The sequence below is a fragment of the Oncorhynchus mykiss genome, chromosome 5, assembly GCF_013265735.2.
Source record: "Oncorhynchus mykiss isolate Arlee chromosome 5, USDA_OmykA_1.1, whole genome shotgun sequence".
Classification (NCBI taxonomy): Eukaryota; Metazoa; Chordata; class Actinopteri; order Salmoniformes; family Salmonidae; genus Oncorhynchus; species Oncorhynchus mykiss.
In genome coordinates this window covers 50,012,642-50,033,155 of record NC_048569.1, presented here as the reverse complement: position 1 = coordinate 50,033,155, position 20,514 = coordinate 50,012,642, and the positions used below count along the sequence as shown (strand labels likewise).

Sequence of the window (20,514 nt, the reverse complement as noted above, 5' to 3'; positions counted from 1 at the left end):
AGTGGAGGGGAAGTAAGGAGTTTCCTGACTGGACCAGCTGCTCCCAAGTTAGAGCTCATCTCTTAATGCCATACTCATGCAAAGACAAACAGACGAGGTAAAAATATCACCCCCACCAGATGGGCAGCTGGCCGGAAAAGGGGCCTGGTTTCAGCATGACATGGTAGAATGACAGGCTACACACACACACGAGCAGCACACATACACACACACACAGACACACACACACACACACACACACACACACACACACACACACACACACACTTTGTGCATCAAAATAAGTGGAAGCTTTGTTTAATTTAAATTAGATTTCCCATTCATTTGGGGGCTTACAGTGCCACCACCACACACATCAAGCTCAAACTAAACAGAGTTCACTGTTGACACCCCTGAAATTCCCTATATAGTGCATTATATTTGACCAGAGCCTTATGGGCCTTGGTCAAAAGTAGTAAACTATATGGAGAAAAGGGTGTCATTTGGGACGTTAACAAAAAGTGCAGAGCTGAAGCAGTACACTACAGTACAATCTCTAGATGGAGCTGCTAACTGCATCCTCGCTGTGACCCATTCTGATTAGAGCCTTAATTTGCCCATGTCATAATACAGTTCAAGTCAGAAGTTTACATACACCTTAGCCAAATACATTTAAACTCAGTTTTTCACAATTACTGACATTTAATCCAAGTATAAATTCACCACTTTATTTTAAGAATGTGAAATGAGAATGATTTATCTAATCTTTTATTTCTTTCATCACAATCCCAGTGGGTCAGAAGTTTACAAACATTCAATCAGAATTTGGTAGCATTTTCTTTAAATTGTTTAACTTGGGTCAAACATTTCCCACAATAAGTTGGGAGAATTTTGGCCCATTCCTCCTGACAGAGCTGATGTAACTGATTCAGGTTTGTAGGCCTCCTTGTTCGCAGAAGCTTTTTCAGTTCTGCCCACATATTTTCTATAGGATTGAGGTCAGGGCTTTGTGATGGCCACTCCAATACCTTGACTTTGTCCTTAAGCCATTCTGCCACAACCTTGGAAGTATGCTTGGGGTCATTGTCCATTTGGAAGACCCATTTGTGACCAAGATTTAACTTCCTGACTGATGTCTTGAGATGTTGCTTCAATATATCCACATATTTTTCCCCCTCAAGTGCACCAGTCCCTCCTGCAGCAAAGCACCCCAACAACATGATGCTGCCACCCCCATGCTTCATGGTTGGGATGGTGTTCTTCGGCTTGCAAGCCTCCCCCTTTTTCCTCCAAACATAAGATGGTCATGGTGGCCAAACAGTTCTATTTTCATTTCATCAGACCAGAGGACATTTCTCCAAAAAGTACGATCTTTGCCCCATGTGCAGTTGCAAACTGTTGTCTGGCTTTTTAATGGCAGATTTGGAGCAGGGGCTTCTTACTTGCTGAGCGGCCTTTCAGGTTATGTCAATAAAGGACTCGTTTTACTGTGGAAATAGATCCTTTTCTACCTGTTTTCTCCAGCATCTTCACAAGGTCTTTTGCTGTTGTTCTGGGATTGATTTGCAGTTTTGACACCAAAGTACATTCATCTCTAGGAGACAGAACGTGTCTCCTTCCTGAGTGACTGCGTGGTCCCATGGTGTTTATACTTGCATTTTATTGTTTGTACAGATGAACGTGGTATTTGGAAATTGCTCCCAAGGATGAACCAGACTTGTGGAGGTCTACAATTTTCGTGGCTGATTTATTTAGATTTTCCAATTATGCCAAGCAAAGAGGCACTGAGTTTGAAGGTAGGCCTTCAAATACATCCACAGGTACATCTCCAATTCACTCAAATTATGTCAATTAGCCTATCAGAAGCTTCTAAAGACAATTTTCCAAGCTGTTTAAAGGCACAGTCAATTTAGTGTATGTAAACTTCTGACCCACTCAAATTGTGATACAGTGAATTATAAGTGAAATAATCTGTCTGTAAACAATTGTTGGAAAAATAACTTGTACAAAGTAGATGTCCTAACCGACTTGCAAAAACTATAGTTTGTTAACAAGAAATTTGTGGAGTGGTTGAAAAACGAGTTTTAATGACTCCAACCTAAGTGTATGTAAAATTCCGACTTCAACTGTATGTCATAACAGCTGACATAACTTGTCATAATATCCTTATTTTACTCCTCCTCTGGCGATGTAGAGGTGAATCCAGGCCCTGCAGTGCCTAGCTCTACTCCTATTCCCAGGTGCTCTCTTTTGACGACTTCTGTAACCGTAATAGCCTTGGTTTCATGCATGTTAACATTAGAAGCCTCCTCCCTAAGTTTGTTCTATTCATTGCTTTAGCACACTCTGCCAACCCGGATGTTCTAGCTGTGTCTGAATCCTGGCTTAGGAAGACCACCAAAAATTCTGAAATTTTAATCCCAAACTACAACATTTTCAGACAAGATAGAACTGCCAAAGGGGGCGGTGTTGCAATCTACTGCAAAGATAGCCTGCAGAGTTCTGTCCTACTATCCAGGTCTGTACCCAAACAATTTGAACTTCTACTTTTAAAAATCCACCTCTCTAAAAACAAGTCTCACCGTTGCCGCCTGCTATAGACCACCCTCTTCCCCCAGCTGTGCTCTGGACACCATATGTGAACTGATTGCCCCCCATCTATCTTCAGAGCTCGTGCTGCTAGGCGACCTAAACTGGAACATGCTTAACACCCCAGCCATCCTACAATCTAAACTTGATGCCCTCAATCTCACACAAATTATTAATGAACCTACCAGGTACCTCCCCAAAGCCTTAAAACCTGTTAAGGATATGGCAGACATACGCCCCCTTTGGAGAGATTGGGTACCCCTAGTAAACTGGAAAAAAAATCTGTCAAAAATTGTTAATATATGCAAATAAAAATTATTATTGGATAGAAAACACTCTAAAGATTCTAAAACCGTTGGAATTATGTCTGTAAGTATAGCAGAACTCACAGGGCAGGCATTCTTCCAAACTAGTTTTTGTGGCCATGAAAGTTGGAGCAACTTTGACGTCATGGCCCCCACCCTTCCCAACGAGCTATGATTCTGGGGACACTTTCTTTCTCTTCCGCTAGATGTCCTCTTTCATTAGAGCTTCAAACCGTTCAAATCCCGCGAGAATTGACCCTATGGGAGTGAAATTAGTGCGTGCCACGAGAGAATAGGCTGTGCGTATGGGCGCGAATTGGTCCCAGCCATTCCTTTGTTTCCAGCACTCAAGAGAAGGGCAGACGATGGCCGATTGAATTGAAGTTTGTTTTGCACGTCTAAAACATCATAAAGCTTGCTTCTGCACTTAGTTTGACCTGTTTAGTCGACATATAATGTGTAATTTTGAAGTTTTGATGCGCAATTTATCCGGACCAGAGGACGTTTTGGGTGCATTTCAGCTGATGTTATTAGCAGTAGCTAATACAAAGACGCAAGACTTGAAACCAAACGATGTATTGGGTAAGTATGAAGCCTTCCAGAACATTCTGAACGAAGACCATCGAAGGTAAGGGAATATTTATGCTTAAATCTGTGTTTCTGTTGACTCCAACATTACGTGGAAATGTAGCTTGGAACTGAGCGCTGTCTCAGCATATGGAATAGTGTGCGATTTCTGTAACGTTAAAAATAAATCTAACACAGCGGTTGCATAAAGAAGCAGTGTATCTTTCTAACTATATGTAGAACATGTATATTTAGTCAAAGTTTATGATGTCTATTTACGTTATCTTGCCGCGCTACATAGATTTCCTCCGGGCATTTTTGAGTAATTTCTGAAGGTGAACTCACTGTAAATGGACATTTATGGATATAAATGGCATATTATTGAAAAAAAATATATGTACTGTGTAATATGTCATATTACTGTCATCTGATGAAGATTTTCAAAAGGTTAGTGAGCGATTTATTTTTTAATCCTGCGTTTGTTGATTGCATGTTTTGGCTATTGAAATGAGCTGTGTCTGGTGGTGGTTTTACATATATATGTGCTATGTTTTCGCCGTAAAACATTTTAGAAATCTGACTTGCTGGCTAGATGAACAAGATGTTTATCTTTCATTTGAGCTATTGGACTTGTTAATGTGTGGAGGTTAAATATTTTTAAGAATATTTTTGCATTCCATGCGCCACCGTTTCAGCTGAACGTGGGAGGGTTGATTCCCAATTGGGAACCAGTATCGTAGACAGGTTAAACACGGGCACCCTCATAGATATCATCCTAACCAACTTGCCCTCTAAATACACCTCTGCTGTCTTCAACCAAGATCTCAGCGATCACTGCCTCATTGCCTGCATCCGTAATGGGTCAGCGGTCAAACGACCTCCACTCATCACTGTCAAACGCTCCCTGAAACACTTCAGCGAGCAGGCCTTTCTAATCGACCTGGCCGGGGTATCCTGGAAGGATATTGATCTCATCCCGTCAGTAGAGGATGTCTGGATATTTTTTTTAAATGCCTTCCTAACCATCTTAACTTCTTCGATATAATTTTTGGATGAAAAACGTTCCCGTTTTAAACAAGATATTTTGTCACGAAAAGATGCTTGACTATGCATATAATTGACAGCTTTGGAAAGAAAACACTGACGTTTCCAAAACTGCAAAGATATTGTCTGTGAGTGCCACAGAACTGATGTTACAGAAAAAACCCAGATAAAAATACAATCAGGAAGTGCCGCATTTTTTGAAACCGCCTCATGGCAATGACTCCTTATATGGCTGTGGAGGAGCTAGGAGTCAGCTTACCTTTTCCACGTTTTCCCCAAGGTGTCTGCAGCATTGTGACGTATTTGTAGGTATATCATTGGAAGATTGACCCTAAGAGACTACATTTACCAGGTGGTCGCTTGGTGTCCTCCATTGCAATTATTGCGTAATCTCCAGCTGCAGTACTTTATACTGCAGCTGGTATAAACCAAACTGCCACGTATAAACCAAACTGCCACGAAGGATTTATCATCGAATAGATATGTGAAAAACACCTTGAGGATGATTCTAAACAACGTTTGCCATGTTTCTGTCGATATTATGGATTAATTTGGAAAAAAGTTTGGCGTTGTAGTCGAATGCATTTTCGTTTTTTTTTTCTTAGCCAAAAATGATTAACAAAACGGAGCGATTTCTCCTACAAAATTAATCTTTTTGGAAAAAATGAACATTTGCTATCTAACTGAGAGTCTCCTCATTGAAAACATCCGAAGTTCTTCAAAGGTAAATTATTTTATTTGAATGCTTTTCTTGTTTTTGTGAAAATGTTGCCTGATGAATGCTAGGCTTAATGCTATGCTAGGCTATCAATACTCTTACAGAAATGCTTGTGTAGCTTTGGTTGAAAAGCATATTTTGAAAATCTGAGATGACAGTGTTGGTAACAAAAGGCTAAGCTTGTGTTTCAAAATATTTATTTCATTTCATTTGCGATTTTCATGAATAGAAAAAGTTGTGTTATGCTAATACATTATAGTTGAAGTATTTTTCTGTCGATTTCTCAGCCAAGCAGGATGAAGAAACGTGACGTTTTTCGCCTACAAAAATATTATTTTTGGAAAAAAGGAACATTTGCTATCTAACTGGGAGTCTCTTGAGTGAAAGCATCTGAAGTTCTTCAAAGGTAAATTATTTAATTTGGTTGCTTTTCTTATTTTTGTGAAAATGTTCTCTGCTGCCAGCACAGCCTAGCATAGCATTATGCCATTGCTAAACTTACACAAATGCTTGTCTAGCATTGGCTGTAACACATATTTTGAAAATCTGAGATGACAGTGTTGTTAACAAAAGGCTAAGCTTGTGTTTGAATATATTTATTTATTTCAGTTGCGATTTTCATGAATAGGAAACGTTGCGTTATGGTAATGTACTTGAGGCTATGATTATGCTCCCGGATACGGGATTGCTCGTCACTAGAGGTTAAATAAACATACCCCATTCAAGAAATGTAGAACCAGGAACAGATATAGCCCTTGGTTCTCCCCAGACCTGACTGCCCTTAACCAACACAAAAACATCCTATGGCGCTCTGCGTTAGCATCGAACAGCCCCCGTGATATGCAGCTGTTCAGGGAAGCTAGAAACCATTATACACAGGCAGTTAGAAAAGCTAAGGCTAGCTTTTTCAAGCAGAAATTTGCTTCCTGCAACACTAACTCAAAAAAGTTCTGGGACACTGTAAAGTCCATGGAGAATAAGAACACCTCCTCCCAGCTGCCCACTGCACTGAAGATAGGAAACACTGTCATAAGCATTTTTCTACGGCTGGCCATGCTTTCCACCTGGCTACTCCTACCCCGGACAACAGCACTGCACCCCCCACAGCAACTCGCCCATGCCTTCCACATTTATCCTTCTCCCAAATCCGTTCAGCTGATGTTCTGAAAGAGCTGCAAAATCTGGACCCCTACAAATCAGCCGGGCTAGACAATCTGGACCCTTTCTTTCTAAAATTATCTGCCGAAATTGTTGCCACCCCTATTACTAGCCTGTTCAACCTCTCTTTCGTGTCGTCTGAGATTCCCAAAGATTGGAAAGCAGCTGCGGTCATCCCCCTCTTCAAAGGGGGGGACACGCTTGACCCAAACTGCTACAGACCTGTATCTATCCTACCATGCCTTTCTAAGGTCTTCAAAAGCCAAGTCAACAAACAGATTACCGACCATTTTGAATCTCACCATACCTTCTCTGCTATGCAATCTGGTTTCAGAGCTGGTCATGGGTGCACCTCAGCCACGCTCAAGGTCCTAAATGATATCTTAACCGCCATCGATAAGAAACATTACTGTGCAGCCGTATTCATTGATCTGGCCAAGGCTTTCGACTCTGTCAATCACCACATCCTCATCGGCAGACTCGACAGCCTTGGTTTCTCAAATGACTGCCTCGCCTGGTTCACCAACTACTTCTCTGATAGAGTTCAGTGTGTCAAATCGGAGGGTCTGCTGTCCGGACCTCTGGCAGTCTCTATGGGGGTGCCACAGGGTTAAATTCTTGGACTGACTCTCTTCTCTGTATATATCAATGAGGTCGCTCTTGCTGCTGGTGAGTCTCTGATCCACCTCTACGCAGACGACACCATTCTGTATACTTCTGGCCCTTCTTTGGACACTGCGTTAACAACCCTCCAGGCAAGCTTCAATGCCATACAACTCTCCTTCTGTGGCCTCCAATTGCTCTTAAATACAAGTAAAACTAAATGCATGCTCTTCAACCGATCGCTACCTGCACCTGCCCGCCTGTCCAACATCACTACTCCGGACGGCTCTGACTTAGAATACGTGGACAACTACAAATACTTAGGTGTCTGGTTAGACTGTAAACTCTCCTTCCAGACCCATATCAAACATCTCCAATCCAAAGTTAAATCTAGAATTGGCTTCCTATTTCGCAACAAATTATCCTTCACTCATGCTGCCAAACATACCCTTGTAAAACTGACCATCCTACCAATCCTCGACTTTGGCGATGTCATTTACAAAATAGCCTCCAATACCCTACTCAACAAATTGGATGCAGTCTATCACAGTGCAATCCGTTTTGTCACCAAAGCCCCATATACTACCCACTATTGCGACCTGTACGCTCTCGTTGGCTGGCCCTCGCGTCATACTCGTCGCCAAACCCACTGGCTCCATGTCATCTACAAGACCCTGCTAGGTAATGTCCCCCCTTATCTCAGCTCGCTGGTCACCATAGCATCTCTCACCTGTAGCACACGCTCCAGCAGGTATATCTCTCTAGTCACCCCCAAAACCAATTCTTTCTTTGGCCGCCTCTCCTTCCAGTTCTCTGCTGCCAATGACTGGAACGAACTACAAAATTCTCTGAAACTGGAAACACTTATCTCCCTCACTAGCTTTAAGCACCAACTGTCAGAGCAGCTCACAGATTACTGCACCTGTACATAGCCCACCTATAATTTAGCCCAAACAACGACCTCTTTCCCTACTGTATTTAATTTATTTATTTATTTTGCTCCTTTGCACCCCATTATTTGTATTTCTATTTTGCACATTCTTCCATTGCAAATCTACCATTCCAGTGTTTTACTTGCTATATTGTATTTACTTTGCCACCATGGCCTTTTTTGCCTTTACCTCCCTTATCTCACCTCATTTGCTCACATTGTATATAGACTTGTTTAAACTGTATTATTGACTGTGTTTGTTTTACTCCATGTGTAACTCTGTGTCGTTGTATGTGTCGAACTGCTTTGCTTTATCTTGGCCAGGTCGCAATTGTGAGTGAAAACTTGTTCTCAACTTGCCTACCTGGTTAAATAAAGGTGAAATAAATAAAATAAATAAATAAATAATATGATCATAACACTGTTATGACATATGTGTTATTTTATGGCTGGTTATTACACCTACATAAGTGTCAAACCCCACATTTATTTACATTTGTGTTTTCCCTGCCAAGAAGTTTCCTTTCATTTGAACGTTTATTTTTTAAATAATTTGTTTTGTTGTAATGAATTCTTTAGTCATGTTTTTTTCATAATTTTTCATCATAGAAAATACACTTCATGACACTGTCATGAATCATTATGACCATCCTCTGTCACTTTACTTAGACTAAGAAAATACACTTCATGACACTGTCAAGAAGCATTTTGACCATCAAAGTCATATATGCCAGATAGGCCTATCAGATACATTTCCATCTTGTCCTCCTCCTGAAATCTGCTCCTGCATTCATCCCAGTCATCAGCAACAGAGCATTGGGGTAGGTGGATGTCTGACATCAATGTGTGCGCAATTACAATGTAATTTTACCTCTTGAAGCTAGGGGGCACTATTTTTATTTTTGGAAAAATAACGTTCCCAAAGTAAACGGCCTATTTCTCAGGACCAGATGCTAGAATATGCATATAATCGACAGTTTAGGATAGAAAACATTCTAAAGTTTCCAAAACTGTAAAAATATTGTCTGTGAGTATAAAAGAACTGATATTGCAGGCGAAAGCCTGAGAAAAATCCAATCAGGAAGTGACTCTTATTTTGAAAGCTCTGTGTTCCTATGCACCCCTATTGACCATTGAAAGGGATATCAACCAGATTCCTTTTTCTATGGCTTCCCTAAGGTGTCTACAGCCTTTAAACGTAGTTTCAGGCCTTCATTTTGAAGAATGAGCGTGAATGACCACATTGTAAGAGTAAGTGGATAGATGGGAGTGATTCTTGCCAGTCCTAGTGAAAAGCCAACTGTCCCGGTTGATATACACTGCTCAAAAAAATAAAGGGAACACTTAAACAACACAATGTAACTCCAAGTCAATCACACTTCTGTGAAATCAAACTGTCCACTTAGGAAGCAACACTGATTGACAATAAATTTCACATGCTGTTGAGCAAATGGAATCGACAACAGGTGGAAATTATAGGCAATTAGAAAGACACCCCCAATAAAGGAGTAGTTCTGCAGGTGGAGACCACAGACCACTTCTCAGTTCCTATGCTTCCTGGCTGATGTGTTGGTCACTTTTGAAAGCTGGCGGTGCTTTCACTCTAGTGGTAGCATGATACGGAGTCTAATTCCCACACAAGTGGCTCAGGTAGTGCAGCTCATCCAGGATGGGACATCAATGGGAGCTGTGGCAAGAAGGTTTGCTGTGTCTGTCAGCGTAGTGTCCAGAGCATGGGGGCACTACCAGGAGATAGGCCAGTACATCAGGAGATGTGGAGGAGGCCGTAGGAGGGCAACAACCCAGCACCGCACCTCATCAGGAGCATGCCCAGGCGTTGTAGGGAGGTCATACAGGCACGTGGAGGCCACACACAGTACTGAGCCTCATTTTGACTTGTTTTAAGGACATTACATCAAAGTTGGATCAGCCTGTAGTGTGGTTTTCCACTTTAATTTTGAGTGTGACTCCAAATCCAGACTTCCATGGGTTGATACATTTGATTTCCATTGATAATTTTTGTGTGATTTTGTTGTCAGCACATTCAACTATGTAAAGAAAAAAGTATTTAATAAGAATATTTCATTCATTCAGATCTAGGATGTGTTATTTTAGTGTTCCCTTTATTTTTTTGAGCAGTGTATTATCAAATAGATATTTGAAAAACACCTTGAGGCTTGATTATAAAAAACGTTTGCCATGTTTCTGGATATAATTTGGAATTTTTGTCTGCGTTGTCGTGACCGCTATTTCCGGTGGATTCCTGGGCATAATGCACCAAACTAACGGAGGTATTTGGATATAAAAAATATCTTTATGGAACAAAAGGAACATTTGCTGTCTAACTGGGAGTCTCAGCGGTTGCTTATGACAATTCTCCCAGAGCAGGGAGGGGTAGTTCTAACAAGGTAAATTTCAAAAGATTTAATATATCATAAACATACTGTTACCACGTAGGCTATGGTGTAATGGAATGTTTTGTCTTGTGTGGTAGGTTTTGAGGGTTTTGATACTTATGTAGGAGTCATAACCAGCTATTGAATAACGTAGTACAGTATATGTTGTGACAAGTTATGTCAGTGGTTCTGAAATATGACATGTTTATGAACGTGCCATAACTTGTTATAATGCTGGGTGTCAGGTAAAGTGTTACAGTTTCACGGGTCCACTATGTTCTAATCAGATCCAGCCCTGTCTACAGTATTATTTTGTGCTGTGTCAGGACAGGACAAGTCTGACTGTGCCCACGGAACATAATGACATGAAAGCTGAATGAATTCAGAGAATTTATATTTGTCAATGATTTATTTGATTACAATACAATATTATTAATATAATAATATATTATATCTTTCTTCCCAGGCAGGCCATGTCTATCTGGAAGATTACATTATTGCATGCCACACAGCCAGAAGATATACTTAGAATCTTAAGTTGTCTTTCCGTGGGAAGGGGGGGTTGAACTTGGATCAAATGAAAAATGAAATGTCCCTCTAAAAATAGTTAGCCTGCTTCTCTCTCTTTTGCACAACAAGGAGACATCCCAGAAAATTTGACAATGTAAACAACTGCCTTTTAAATGGATAGTTCAATGGAAAAATATTTTATGATTTGTATAATGTTCTAACAGGATGGGTGATTGAGGATTACTCCCTCAATTACGGAGAAGGAATATTCCCTGTTGGCTGCTGCTACAGACCCCAATGCAGAGCAGACAGACATGCAACCTTTTTTTGTCCTCTGGGTGATCTGAGTCCTGACCCTGGCTTGGCCTGTCCTCTCTTCATCCCCCTCAACCCCGCCTTCCACCACCCCATCCAGATGAACGTAATGTAATATGAGAAGCTAACTCCAGTCCCAAAATGTTTTATCTGCAGTGATGGGACTTCACAAACATCAAAGCAAAGGCAAAAGAGGATTTGAGTGGATGGAGTGAGTCTGAATACGCCTACACAGTGGTCCTTGACACAGTTCCCTTTTCCCGTATTATAGCTTGGTGTCTGTCTAAGCGAAAATTGGTACCATAGAAAACATGCAGGATGTCTTTGTTTTTCTGTTTTCTCTACGTACCTCCAAAGTAGGAGCCGTCAGTCAGCTTCATCTCTTTGTTGAGCTTGGTGATAACACTGGCCACACCATGTTGGATGAAGTACATCTTCTTGCCCACGGTACCCTCTCTGATGATGTAATCGTTGGGTTGGAACACCTCGAACTTCAGCTTGCTCAACATGCCCGTCACGAAGTTGGGGTCTGCGTTGGCGAACAGTGGCATGGTAGCCACAAGCTTCCGGCAGTTGAAGTTCACAATTTCCTAAAAAAAAAGAAAATTTAGTTTTTGGTACTTAAATACTTAAAGAATTGTATGACTATAACAAAAGGGAATACGAGTGGTGATAGCGGTCAACCCTGACGTGTCCCTCTACTCTATTAGATTTCATTCATGAATAATTTGTTTATTGGATTTTAGTCAGATGAATAATCCAGGAAGGCAATGTCTTTTTGAAGGTTCTCCAATTTCCATTTTCTGTAGGTTAAATAAAAACACCATAACAAATGATATTATTTTAATGTGAGTTCATCCAAGTAAAACAGGTAATCTCAGATTACATATTTTCTCTGTATTTGATTGAATGTATGATAGCTATGTCTATAAGATCCGCTTTTAATACCTCTGAGCCACTTTTCATTACTCTTCTGGGAACTTGTGTGCTATTGTCTTGAATATGATGATCATTGCCTCAGTAGAGGCCAGTCATTCTGGTCTCCTCAGACACAACCAGCGATTGCTTAATGTATGGGGTCATTCAGGGATGGTTAATAAAATGCTCTGTTTCCATGTTTTAGCTTGATACATGTTCAAGGTATAAGGAAAAAAAGGTTCCGTAGAAAAAACCTGAGAAAAAATCCAACCAGGAAGTGGGAAATCTGAGGATTGTAGTTTATCTCATTGACTATCGAATATACAGTGTCTATGGGGTCATATTGCACTCCCTAAGGCTTCCACTAGACGTTCATAGTCTTTAGAACCTTGTTTGAGGCTTCTACTGTGACGTGGGGGTGAATGAGAGGGGATTGCACTCATCGGGGGTAGGGATTTTGTGTGGGCACAGGGAGGTAAAAGTGGAGGGTTCTTTTGTGGTGATGCAGGGGAGGGTTATAGGGGTGGATGTCACGATAAGGGATTGTATAAATTTAGATTAGTGGTGGTGTATGGGCCACAGGTGGTGGCAGACAGGAGGGAGATGGTGGACTGTCTGGCGCCCCTGTGTGTCACAAATAGGAAATTAGTGATAGGGGGGATTTTAATACAGATTTAGGAATAGGGGGGGATAGCAGTGCAGGCGCCATCACCGGGCTAATGGCTTGCCATGGTCTGGTTGATGGTGGCCTGCACACTACTCCGAAAATGGCCGGTCCTACATGGCGCAACTCCAGGGGGGTTGCGCGGAGGCTCGACTATATTTTTGTACCCAGGTCTTTGGGTAAGTTGTCTGGGCGGCTGTTGCCTGTTTTTTTTTTCGGATCACGACGGGGTGCTCCTGCAGGTGGGGTCGCCAGTCTTCCTCTTTGGTAGGGGGTACTGGAAGTTAGATCGGGATGTGCTGGAGGAGCAGGCTTTTGTTGACAGGTTTTTTGGTTTCTTTTGGAGGCTTGAAGGCCTCCGGTCCATGTGCTAGAGTGTGGGTGTTAGAGTGGTGGGAATTAGTTAAGGTGAGGATTAGGGCTTTTATAATAGGGTATTGCAAGAGGAAAAAAAGGGAGGAGAGGAGGGAGGTGGATCGTATCCAAAGGTTAATTGAACTCGAGTACGAGGCAGGCAACCTCGGCGGGTCGTTTGACTGGGAGAGATCCGCAACCCTAAAGGCGCAGCTCAGGGAGTTGCAGGAGCGGAAGGCTCGAGCTTTCCTGGAGCGTGCGCATAGTGGCTTAATAGAACACAATGAGACTTGTTCTGCTATGTTCTTTAAGTCGGTTAGGGCCAGACAGAGTAGGAAGGTAATGCATGGTGTTAGGGAAGAAAATGGTAGTATAGTTAGAGAACCAGAGGATATGGTCAGGGTGACAACTGATCATTTCCAATGTTTATTTAAGGAAAGGGAAATAAATGTAGAGCAGGGAAATGTGTTTTTAGAACACTTGTCCAGGCGGTTGCCGGAGGACATTAGAGAAGTGATGGAGGCCCAGATCTCACTAGAAGAGGTTGAGAGCGCTCTTAGGAGGATGGGAAAAGGGAAGGTGCCTGGGATGGATGGGCTGCCGGCTGAGTTTTATCTCAAGTTTTGGGGTATACTTGGACCAGTGGTCCTCAAAGTCTTGAAGGCCATTCTTGAGACGGAGGTCCCGGGGGGATCTATGGCTGTTGGTGTGCTGTCACTTTTATATAAGAAGGGGGAAGTAACAGACCTTGGCAACTGGCGGCCGTTGACCATGCTGTGCGTAGATTACAAGCTACTTGCAAAGGTTTTAGCAGACCGGTTGTGCACAGCCCTTCCCTACGTCGTCCATGAGGATCAGACGTGCGGGGTAGAGGGCCGCTCTATTAGATGGAACCTACAGTTAATCAGGGACTCCATCGCTTGGGTTGAAGATAGAGGACTGCCTTTAATGGTAGCAGCGCTAGATCAGGCGAAAGCCTTTGATCGCGTGAATAGATAATTTTTATTCAGAGTGTTAGGTCGATTAGGATTTGGGGAGAAGTTCATAGGATGGATTCGTACATTATATGTCGGAGCGGGGTGCCGAGTTAGTGTAAATAGTCACTTGGGTGACGTTTTTGACCTCTCGCCTGGGGTCAGGCAGGGGTAACCACTCTCGGCTCTTCGTTCTTTACATGGAGCCTATGGGGCTGCCATTAGGGCAGACACAGGGGTGGAAGGCTTGTTGATCCCTGGAAGTGGTGGGCTGCATGTTAAGATGACGCAGTACGCCGACGACACTTCCTTGCTGCTGTTCAAGGACTCGTGCCTGACAAGGTCCCTTGCCATCTTTGGGGATTTCACCCGAGCGTCGGGAGCGGTTCTGAATCATGCAAAGTCTTACGTCAAGTTTTTCGGAAGAAGGCGCGGTAGAACGGATGTGCCCGGGGGGTTATCTCTCTGTGAGGGGGCCCTGAGGATTCTCGGGGTCCATTTTGTATTTGGCGTACATCTACCCATTGCCGGCTTGTCTGAGGAGGCCTCTAGTGAGGCTTGTGTTTCAGTTCATGTGGAGTGGCAGGTGCGAGTGGGTCGCCAGGGCACGCATGCTCTGTCCCATCGGGGAGGGAGGTAGGGGGGTACCACATTTCCACCTCAAGCTGGATGCAATTTTTGTTTCTTTCTTGTTAATGGAGCTTGCTCATCCAGTGATGCACCCGTCCGGTTACCTCCTGCGGGTGTTCTTCTCGTATCAGGCGAGAAGCGTAATGGTGTGGTCTAACACGGGTCCTCGGGCGGAACAGCTGCCGTGGCACTTTGGTCATGCGGCCAAGTGGCTGCGTGCGCACCCTGAGGTTGAAGTTGCCCGAGTAGGTTTAGATCACAGGCACCTGTACGAGGAGGTCAGAAAGGCAGGGAGTCCGGCGCCTGTAGTGGGCATCTCGGAAGTGGTCTGGGAGGGAGTGCAGGCGCGGGGTCTGGACAACAGGCTCAAGGACCTGAATTGGTTGAGCCTTCATAAGTGCTTGCCGGTACGTTCCATCATGTACTGGTATAGTTTGGTGCAATCCCCCACCTGTCCAAGATCCTCTTGTGGCAGGGAGGAGACTGTGCGCCATATCTTTTGAGACTGTGCCTTTGCCGAAGTAGTATGGGCTAGGGCACGGGTGTTGGTAGGTTTGGTAAGGGGGGATTTTGTATTGACATGGGCCAGGTTAGAGAGAGGTGTAGGGAGAGCGAGAGGGACAGATAGGGAGAGGTTTCTGCTCTGGCTTCTCATGAGTCTCTTTAAACGGGCTGCTGGAAGACAGGCAGAACATGGTGAAGTCAGGGAGAGATTGGGGGGTGGAATGGATAGTGAGGAGGGTGGAAGGAGATTTGAGGGGGAGGATGAAGAGGAGGATGAAGAGGGAGGAGAGGAAGTGGGGGCAGCATGCTGCTCGGGAGAGGTGGAAGGGGGGTTTAGGGCTGGGTGTCATTTAGATTTGTAAGGGGATAGATTAGGGACGGGGAGATAGGGAAAGGTAGTTTGTAGGGTGACGGGGAGGGAAGATGCTCCCCTGAGGTTTTGTTTGAGGTTTTTGTTTAGTTAAATTAAAATACCATTGTTGGAGTATGTATGAAAATTATGAGTTGTAAAGAATGAATGGTATTGAAGGTAATAAATTATTTTTTATTAAAAAAAAATAGGGCTGGTTTTCACGGTTCTTGTTTTTGTATATTGTTCGTATTTTCATCTTTATTAAAGATGTTTATGAATAACCACGCTGCATTTTGGTCCTCCTCTCCTTCGACAGAAGAAAACTGTAACAAATATCTTGACTACCATTTACCTTTTTATGAAATTGAGCACATTGATAGATATTAAGTCAACTTTGAATACGACTAATTTAAACTGTACAGCCTACAGACTTTGTTTAATGTCAGTCTTCATTTGAGACTAACCGTGCTGGAGGACATCTGCAAGATGGTGCAGACAGGCTTAGAGAGTGCCTTCAGAAAGTATTCATACCCCTTGACTTATTCCACAACTTGTTGTGTTACAGCCTGAATTCAAAATGGGTTAACTAGATGTACAAACAATACCCCTCAATGACAAAGTGAAAACATGTTTGTAGAAATGTTTGCAAATGTATAGAAAATAAAATTTAGATACACTACCGTTCAAAAGTTTGGGGTCACCTAGAAAATTCCTTGATTTTGAAAGAAAAAAAAAATAAGTTCATTAAAATAACATCAAATTGATCAGAAATACAGTGTAGACATTGTTCATGTTGTAAATGACTCCTGGAAAGTTGGAAACGGCATATTTATAGAATATCTACATAGGAGTACAGAGGCCCATTATCAGCAACCATCACTCCAGTGTTCCAATGATACATTGTGTTAGCTATTTGTCACCTTCTGACCTTAGTTTATTTTTATGTCTTTGTTTTAGGTTGGTCAAATCAAATCAAAGCAAATCAAATTTTATTTGTCACATACACATGGTTAGCAGATGTTAATGCGAGTGTAGCGAAATGCTTGTGCTTCTAGTTCCGACAATGCAGTAATAACCAACAAGTAATCTAACTAGGGGATAAAGAATATGTACATAAGGATATATGAATGAGTGATGGTACAGAGCAGCATAGGCAAGATACAGTAGATGGTATCGAGTACAGTATATACATATGAGATGAGTATGTAAACAAAGTGGCATAGTTAAAGTGGCTAGTGATACATGTATTACATAAGGATACAGTCGATGATATAGAGTACAGTATATACGTATGCATATGAGATGAATAATGTAGGGTAAGTAACATTATATAAGGTAGCATTGTTTAAAGTGGCTAGTGATATATTTACATCATTTCCCATCAATTCCCATTATTAAAGTGGCTGGAGTTGAGTCAGTGTCAGTGTGTTGGCAGCAGCCACTCAATGTTAGTGGTGGCTGTTTAACAGTCTGATGGCCTTGAGATAGAAGCTGTTTTTCAGTCTCTCGGTCCCAGCTTTGATGCACCTGTACTGACCTCGCCTTCTGGATGATAGCGGGGTGAACAGGCAGTGGCTCGGGTGGTTGATGTCCTTGATGATCTTTATGGCCTTCCTGTGACATCGGGTGGTGTAGGTGTCCTTGAGGGCAGGTAGTTTGCCCCCGGTGATGCGTTGTGCAGACCTCACTACCCTCTGGAGAGCCTTACGGTTGAGGGCGGAGCAGTTGCCGTACCAGGCGGTGATACAGCCCCCCAGGATGCTCTCGATTGTGCATCTGTAGAAGTTTGTGAGTGCTTTTGGTGACAAGCCGAATTTCTTCAGCCTCCTGAGGTTGAAGAGGCGCTGCTGCGCCTTCTTCACAATGCTGTCTGTGTGAGTGGACCAATTCAGTTTGTCGGTGATGTGTATGCCGAGGAACTTAAAACTTGGTCAGTGCGTGAGCTGGGGTGGGTTGTCTATGTTCTTTTTTCTAGGTTATATTTTCTGTGTGTGTTTGGCCTAGTATAGTTCTCAATCAGAGGCAGGTGTCGTTCGTTGTCTCTGATTGCGAATCATACTTAGGTATTCAATTTCCCACCTGTGTTTTGTGGGTGATTGTTTTCTGTTTAGGTTGTTTTCCTGACAGAACTCTGCGCTTTCGTTTTCTATGTTTGTCATTTTGTTTGAGTATTTTTTGTGAACATTAAATATGAACAATTTCCACGCTGCGCTTTGGTCTCATTCCAACGACGATCGTTACAGAATCACCCACCAACCAAGGACCAAGCAGAGTGGTATCGGGCAGCAGAAATCTCTGGACTCATGGACATGGGAGGGGATTTTGGACGGAAAAGGACCCTGGGCACAGGCTGGGGAATATCGCCGCCCCTAGACAGAGCTGGAGGCAACGAAAGCTGAGCGGCGGCGATACGAGGAGGCAGCAAGGCACGAAAGGCAGCCCACAAAAAATATTTTGGGGGGGCACATGGGGAGTGTGGCAGAGTCAGGTTGGAGACCTGAGCCCACTCCTCGTGCTTACCGGAAGAAGCGCAGTACTGGTCAGACACCGTGTTATGCGGTCAAGCACACTGTGTTGCCTGTACGCGCTCATAGCCCGGTGGGCTATAGGCCAGCCCCCCGCAAGTGCCAAGCGAGAGTGGGTATCCAGCCAGGGCATGTTGTGCCAGCCCAGCGTGTTTGGTGTCCGGGACGCCGTTTCGCCCCAGGGTATCCTGCGCCGGCTCTGGGTGCTGAATCTCCGAGGCAATGAGAGGGTGCAGTGCGTTCTATGCCTGCGCTCCGCCCGTGCCGGGCGAATGTGGGTATTGAGCCTAAGGGAGAGGTGCGAGTGGTATGCACCAGATCTTTAGTACTCACCCACAGCCCGGTTCAACCTGTGCCTGCACCTGGATGGTCCGGGCTAAAATGGTTATCCAGCCGGGAGGAGTGGTGCCAAGGCTGCGTACCAGGGCTCCAATGCTCCCCCACAGCCCGGTCCATCCGGTGCCTCCTCCAAGCACCAGGCCTCCTGTAGGTCTCCCCAGCCTGGTGGGTCTTGTGGCAGCCCCACGCACCAGGCTGTCTCTCCGTCTCCTCTATCCATGTCCGCCTGTCTGTCCTGAGCTCCCGCCTGTCCGGTGCTGCCGGAATCTCCCATCTATTTGGGACCCGCTGCAAGGGTCCCCAGTCCGAGCTGGCAAAGACTATGATGTAGTGGGGTCCACGTCCCGTGCCAGAGCCGCCACCGTGGACCGACGCCCACCCAGACCCTCCCCTATAGGTTCAGGTTTTGCAGCTGGAGTCCGCATCTTTGGGGTGGGTTGTCTATGTTCTTTTTTCTAGGTTATATTTTCTACATTTTTGTCCGAGTATGGTTCTCAATCAGAAGCAGGTGTCGTTCGTTGTCTCTGATTGAGAATCATACTTAGGCAGCCAATTTCCCACCTGTGTTTTGTGGGTGATTGTTTTCTGTTTAGGTTGTTTCCCTGACAGAACTCTACGCTTTCGTTTTCTCCGTTTGTCATTTTGTTTGAGTTTTTTTTGTGAACATTAAATATGAACAATTTCCACGCTGCGCTTTGGTCTCATTCCAATGACGATCGTTACACTAATTCAAGTTTATTGTTTTAAAAGGCTAATTGATCATTAGAAAACCCTTTTGCAATTAGGTTAGCACAGCTGAAAATGTTTGTTCTGCTTAAAGAAGCAATAAAACTGTCCTCCTTTAGACTACTTGAGTGTCTGGAGCATCAGCATTTGTGGGTTTGATTACAGGCTCAAAATGGCTAGAAATAAAAACCTTTCTTCTGAAACGCGTCAGTTTATTCTTGTTCTGAGAAATGAAGGATATTCCATTTGAGCAAGAAACTGAAGATCTCGTACAATGCTGTGTACTACTCCCTTCACAGAACAGCTCAAACTTGCTCTAAACAGAATAGAAAGAGGAGTGGGAGGCCCCGGTGCACAAGTGAGCAAGAGGACAAGTACAAAACACCAGTCTCAACGTCAGCATTGAAGAGGCGACTCAGGGATAATGGCCTTCTAGTTGGGCTCTAGCTTGCAGACCATAACCGTGGTGGTTGGCTAGGCTAACAGTTAGTTGGCTAAATAGCTAACATTAGCTGGCCATACATCGAACCAAAGAGATCTCAGAAGATTAAGATTAAGAATTGTTGACTTGCATAACGCTGGAAAGGGTTACAAAAGTATCTCTAAAAGCCTTGATGTTCATCGGTCCATGGTAAGACAAATTGTCTACAGTATAAATGGAGAAAGTTCATTACTGTTGCTACTCTCCCTAGGAGTAGCCGTCCTGCAAAGTTGACTGCAAGGGCACAGTGCAGAATGCTCAATGAGGTTAAGAAGAATCCGAGAGTGTCAGCTAAAGACTTAAAGAAATCTCTGGAAAATGCTAACATCTATGTTGAAAAGTCTACGATACGTAAAACAGTAAACAAAAATGGTGTTCATGGGAGGAAACCACGGAAGAAGCCACTGCTGTACCCCAAAAAATTACACGTCTGAAGTTTGCAAAAGTGCACCTGGATGTTCCACAGTGCTACTGGCAAAATATTCAGTGGACAGATGAAATGACAGTTGTGTTGTTTTAAAGGAACACACAACACTATGTGTGGAGAAAAAAAGGCACAGCACACCAACATCAAAACCTCATCCCAACTGTAAAGTATGGTGAAGGGAGAATCGTGGATTGGGGCTGCTTTGCTGCCTCAGGGACTGGACAGCTTGCTATCATCAACGGAAAAATGAATTCCCAAGTTTATCAAGACATTTTGCAGGAGAATATTAGGCTACCTGTCCGCCAATTGAAGCTCAACAGAAGTTGGGTGATGCAACAGGACAATGACCCAAAACACAGAATGGCTTCAACAGAAGAAAATACGCCTTCTGGAATGGCCCAGTCAGATTCCTGACCTCAACCCGATTTAGATGCTGTGGTATAACCTCAGGAGAGCAGTTCACACCAGATATCCCAAGAATATTGCTGAACTGAAACAGTTTTGT

General features: G+C 43.5%; 1 protein-coding gene across 1 annotated transcript in view; it reads right to left on the bottom strand.

Annotated features, from left to right (window-relative positions):
• The window catches only part of LOC110523996 (potassium/sodium hyperpolarization-activated cyclic nucleotide-gated channel 1-like), a 183,742-nt gene that overhangs the window by 40,103 nt on the left and 123,125 nt on the right, over positions 1-20,514 (bottom strand). Inside the window, exon 6 of the mRNA XM_021603242.2 lies at positions 11,465-11,705. Within this exon, the coding sequence (XP_021458917.2) occupies positions 11,465-11,705 (241 nt within the window). The remainder of the gene's footprint in view (positions 1-11,464; positions 11,706-20,514) is intronic.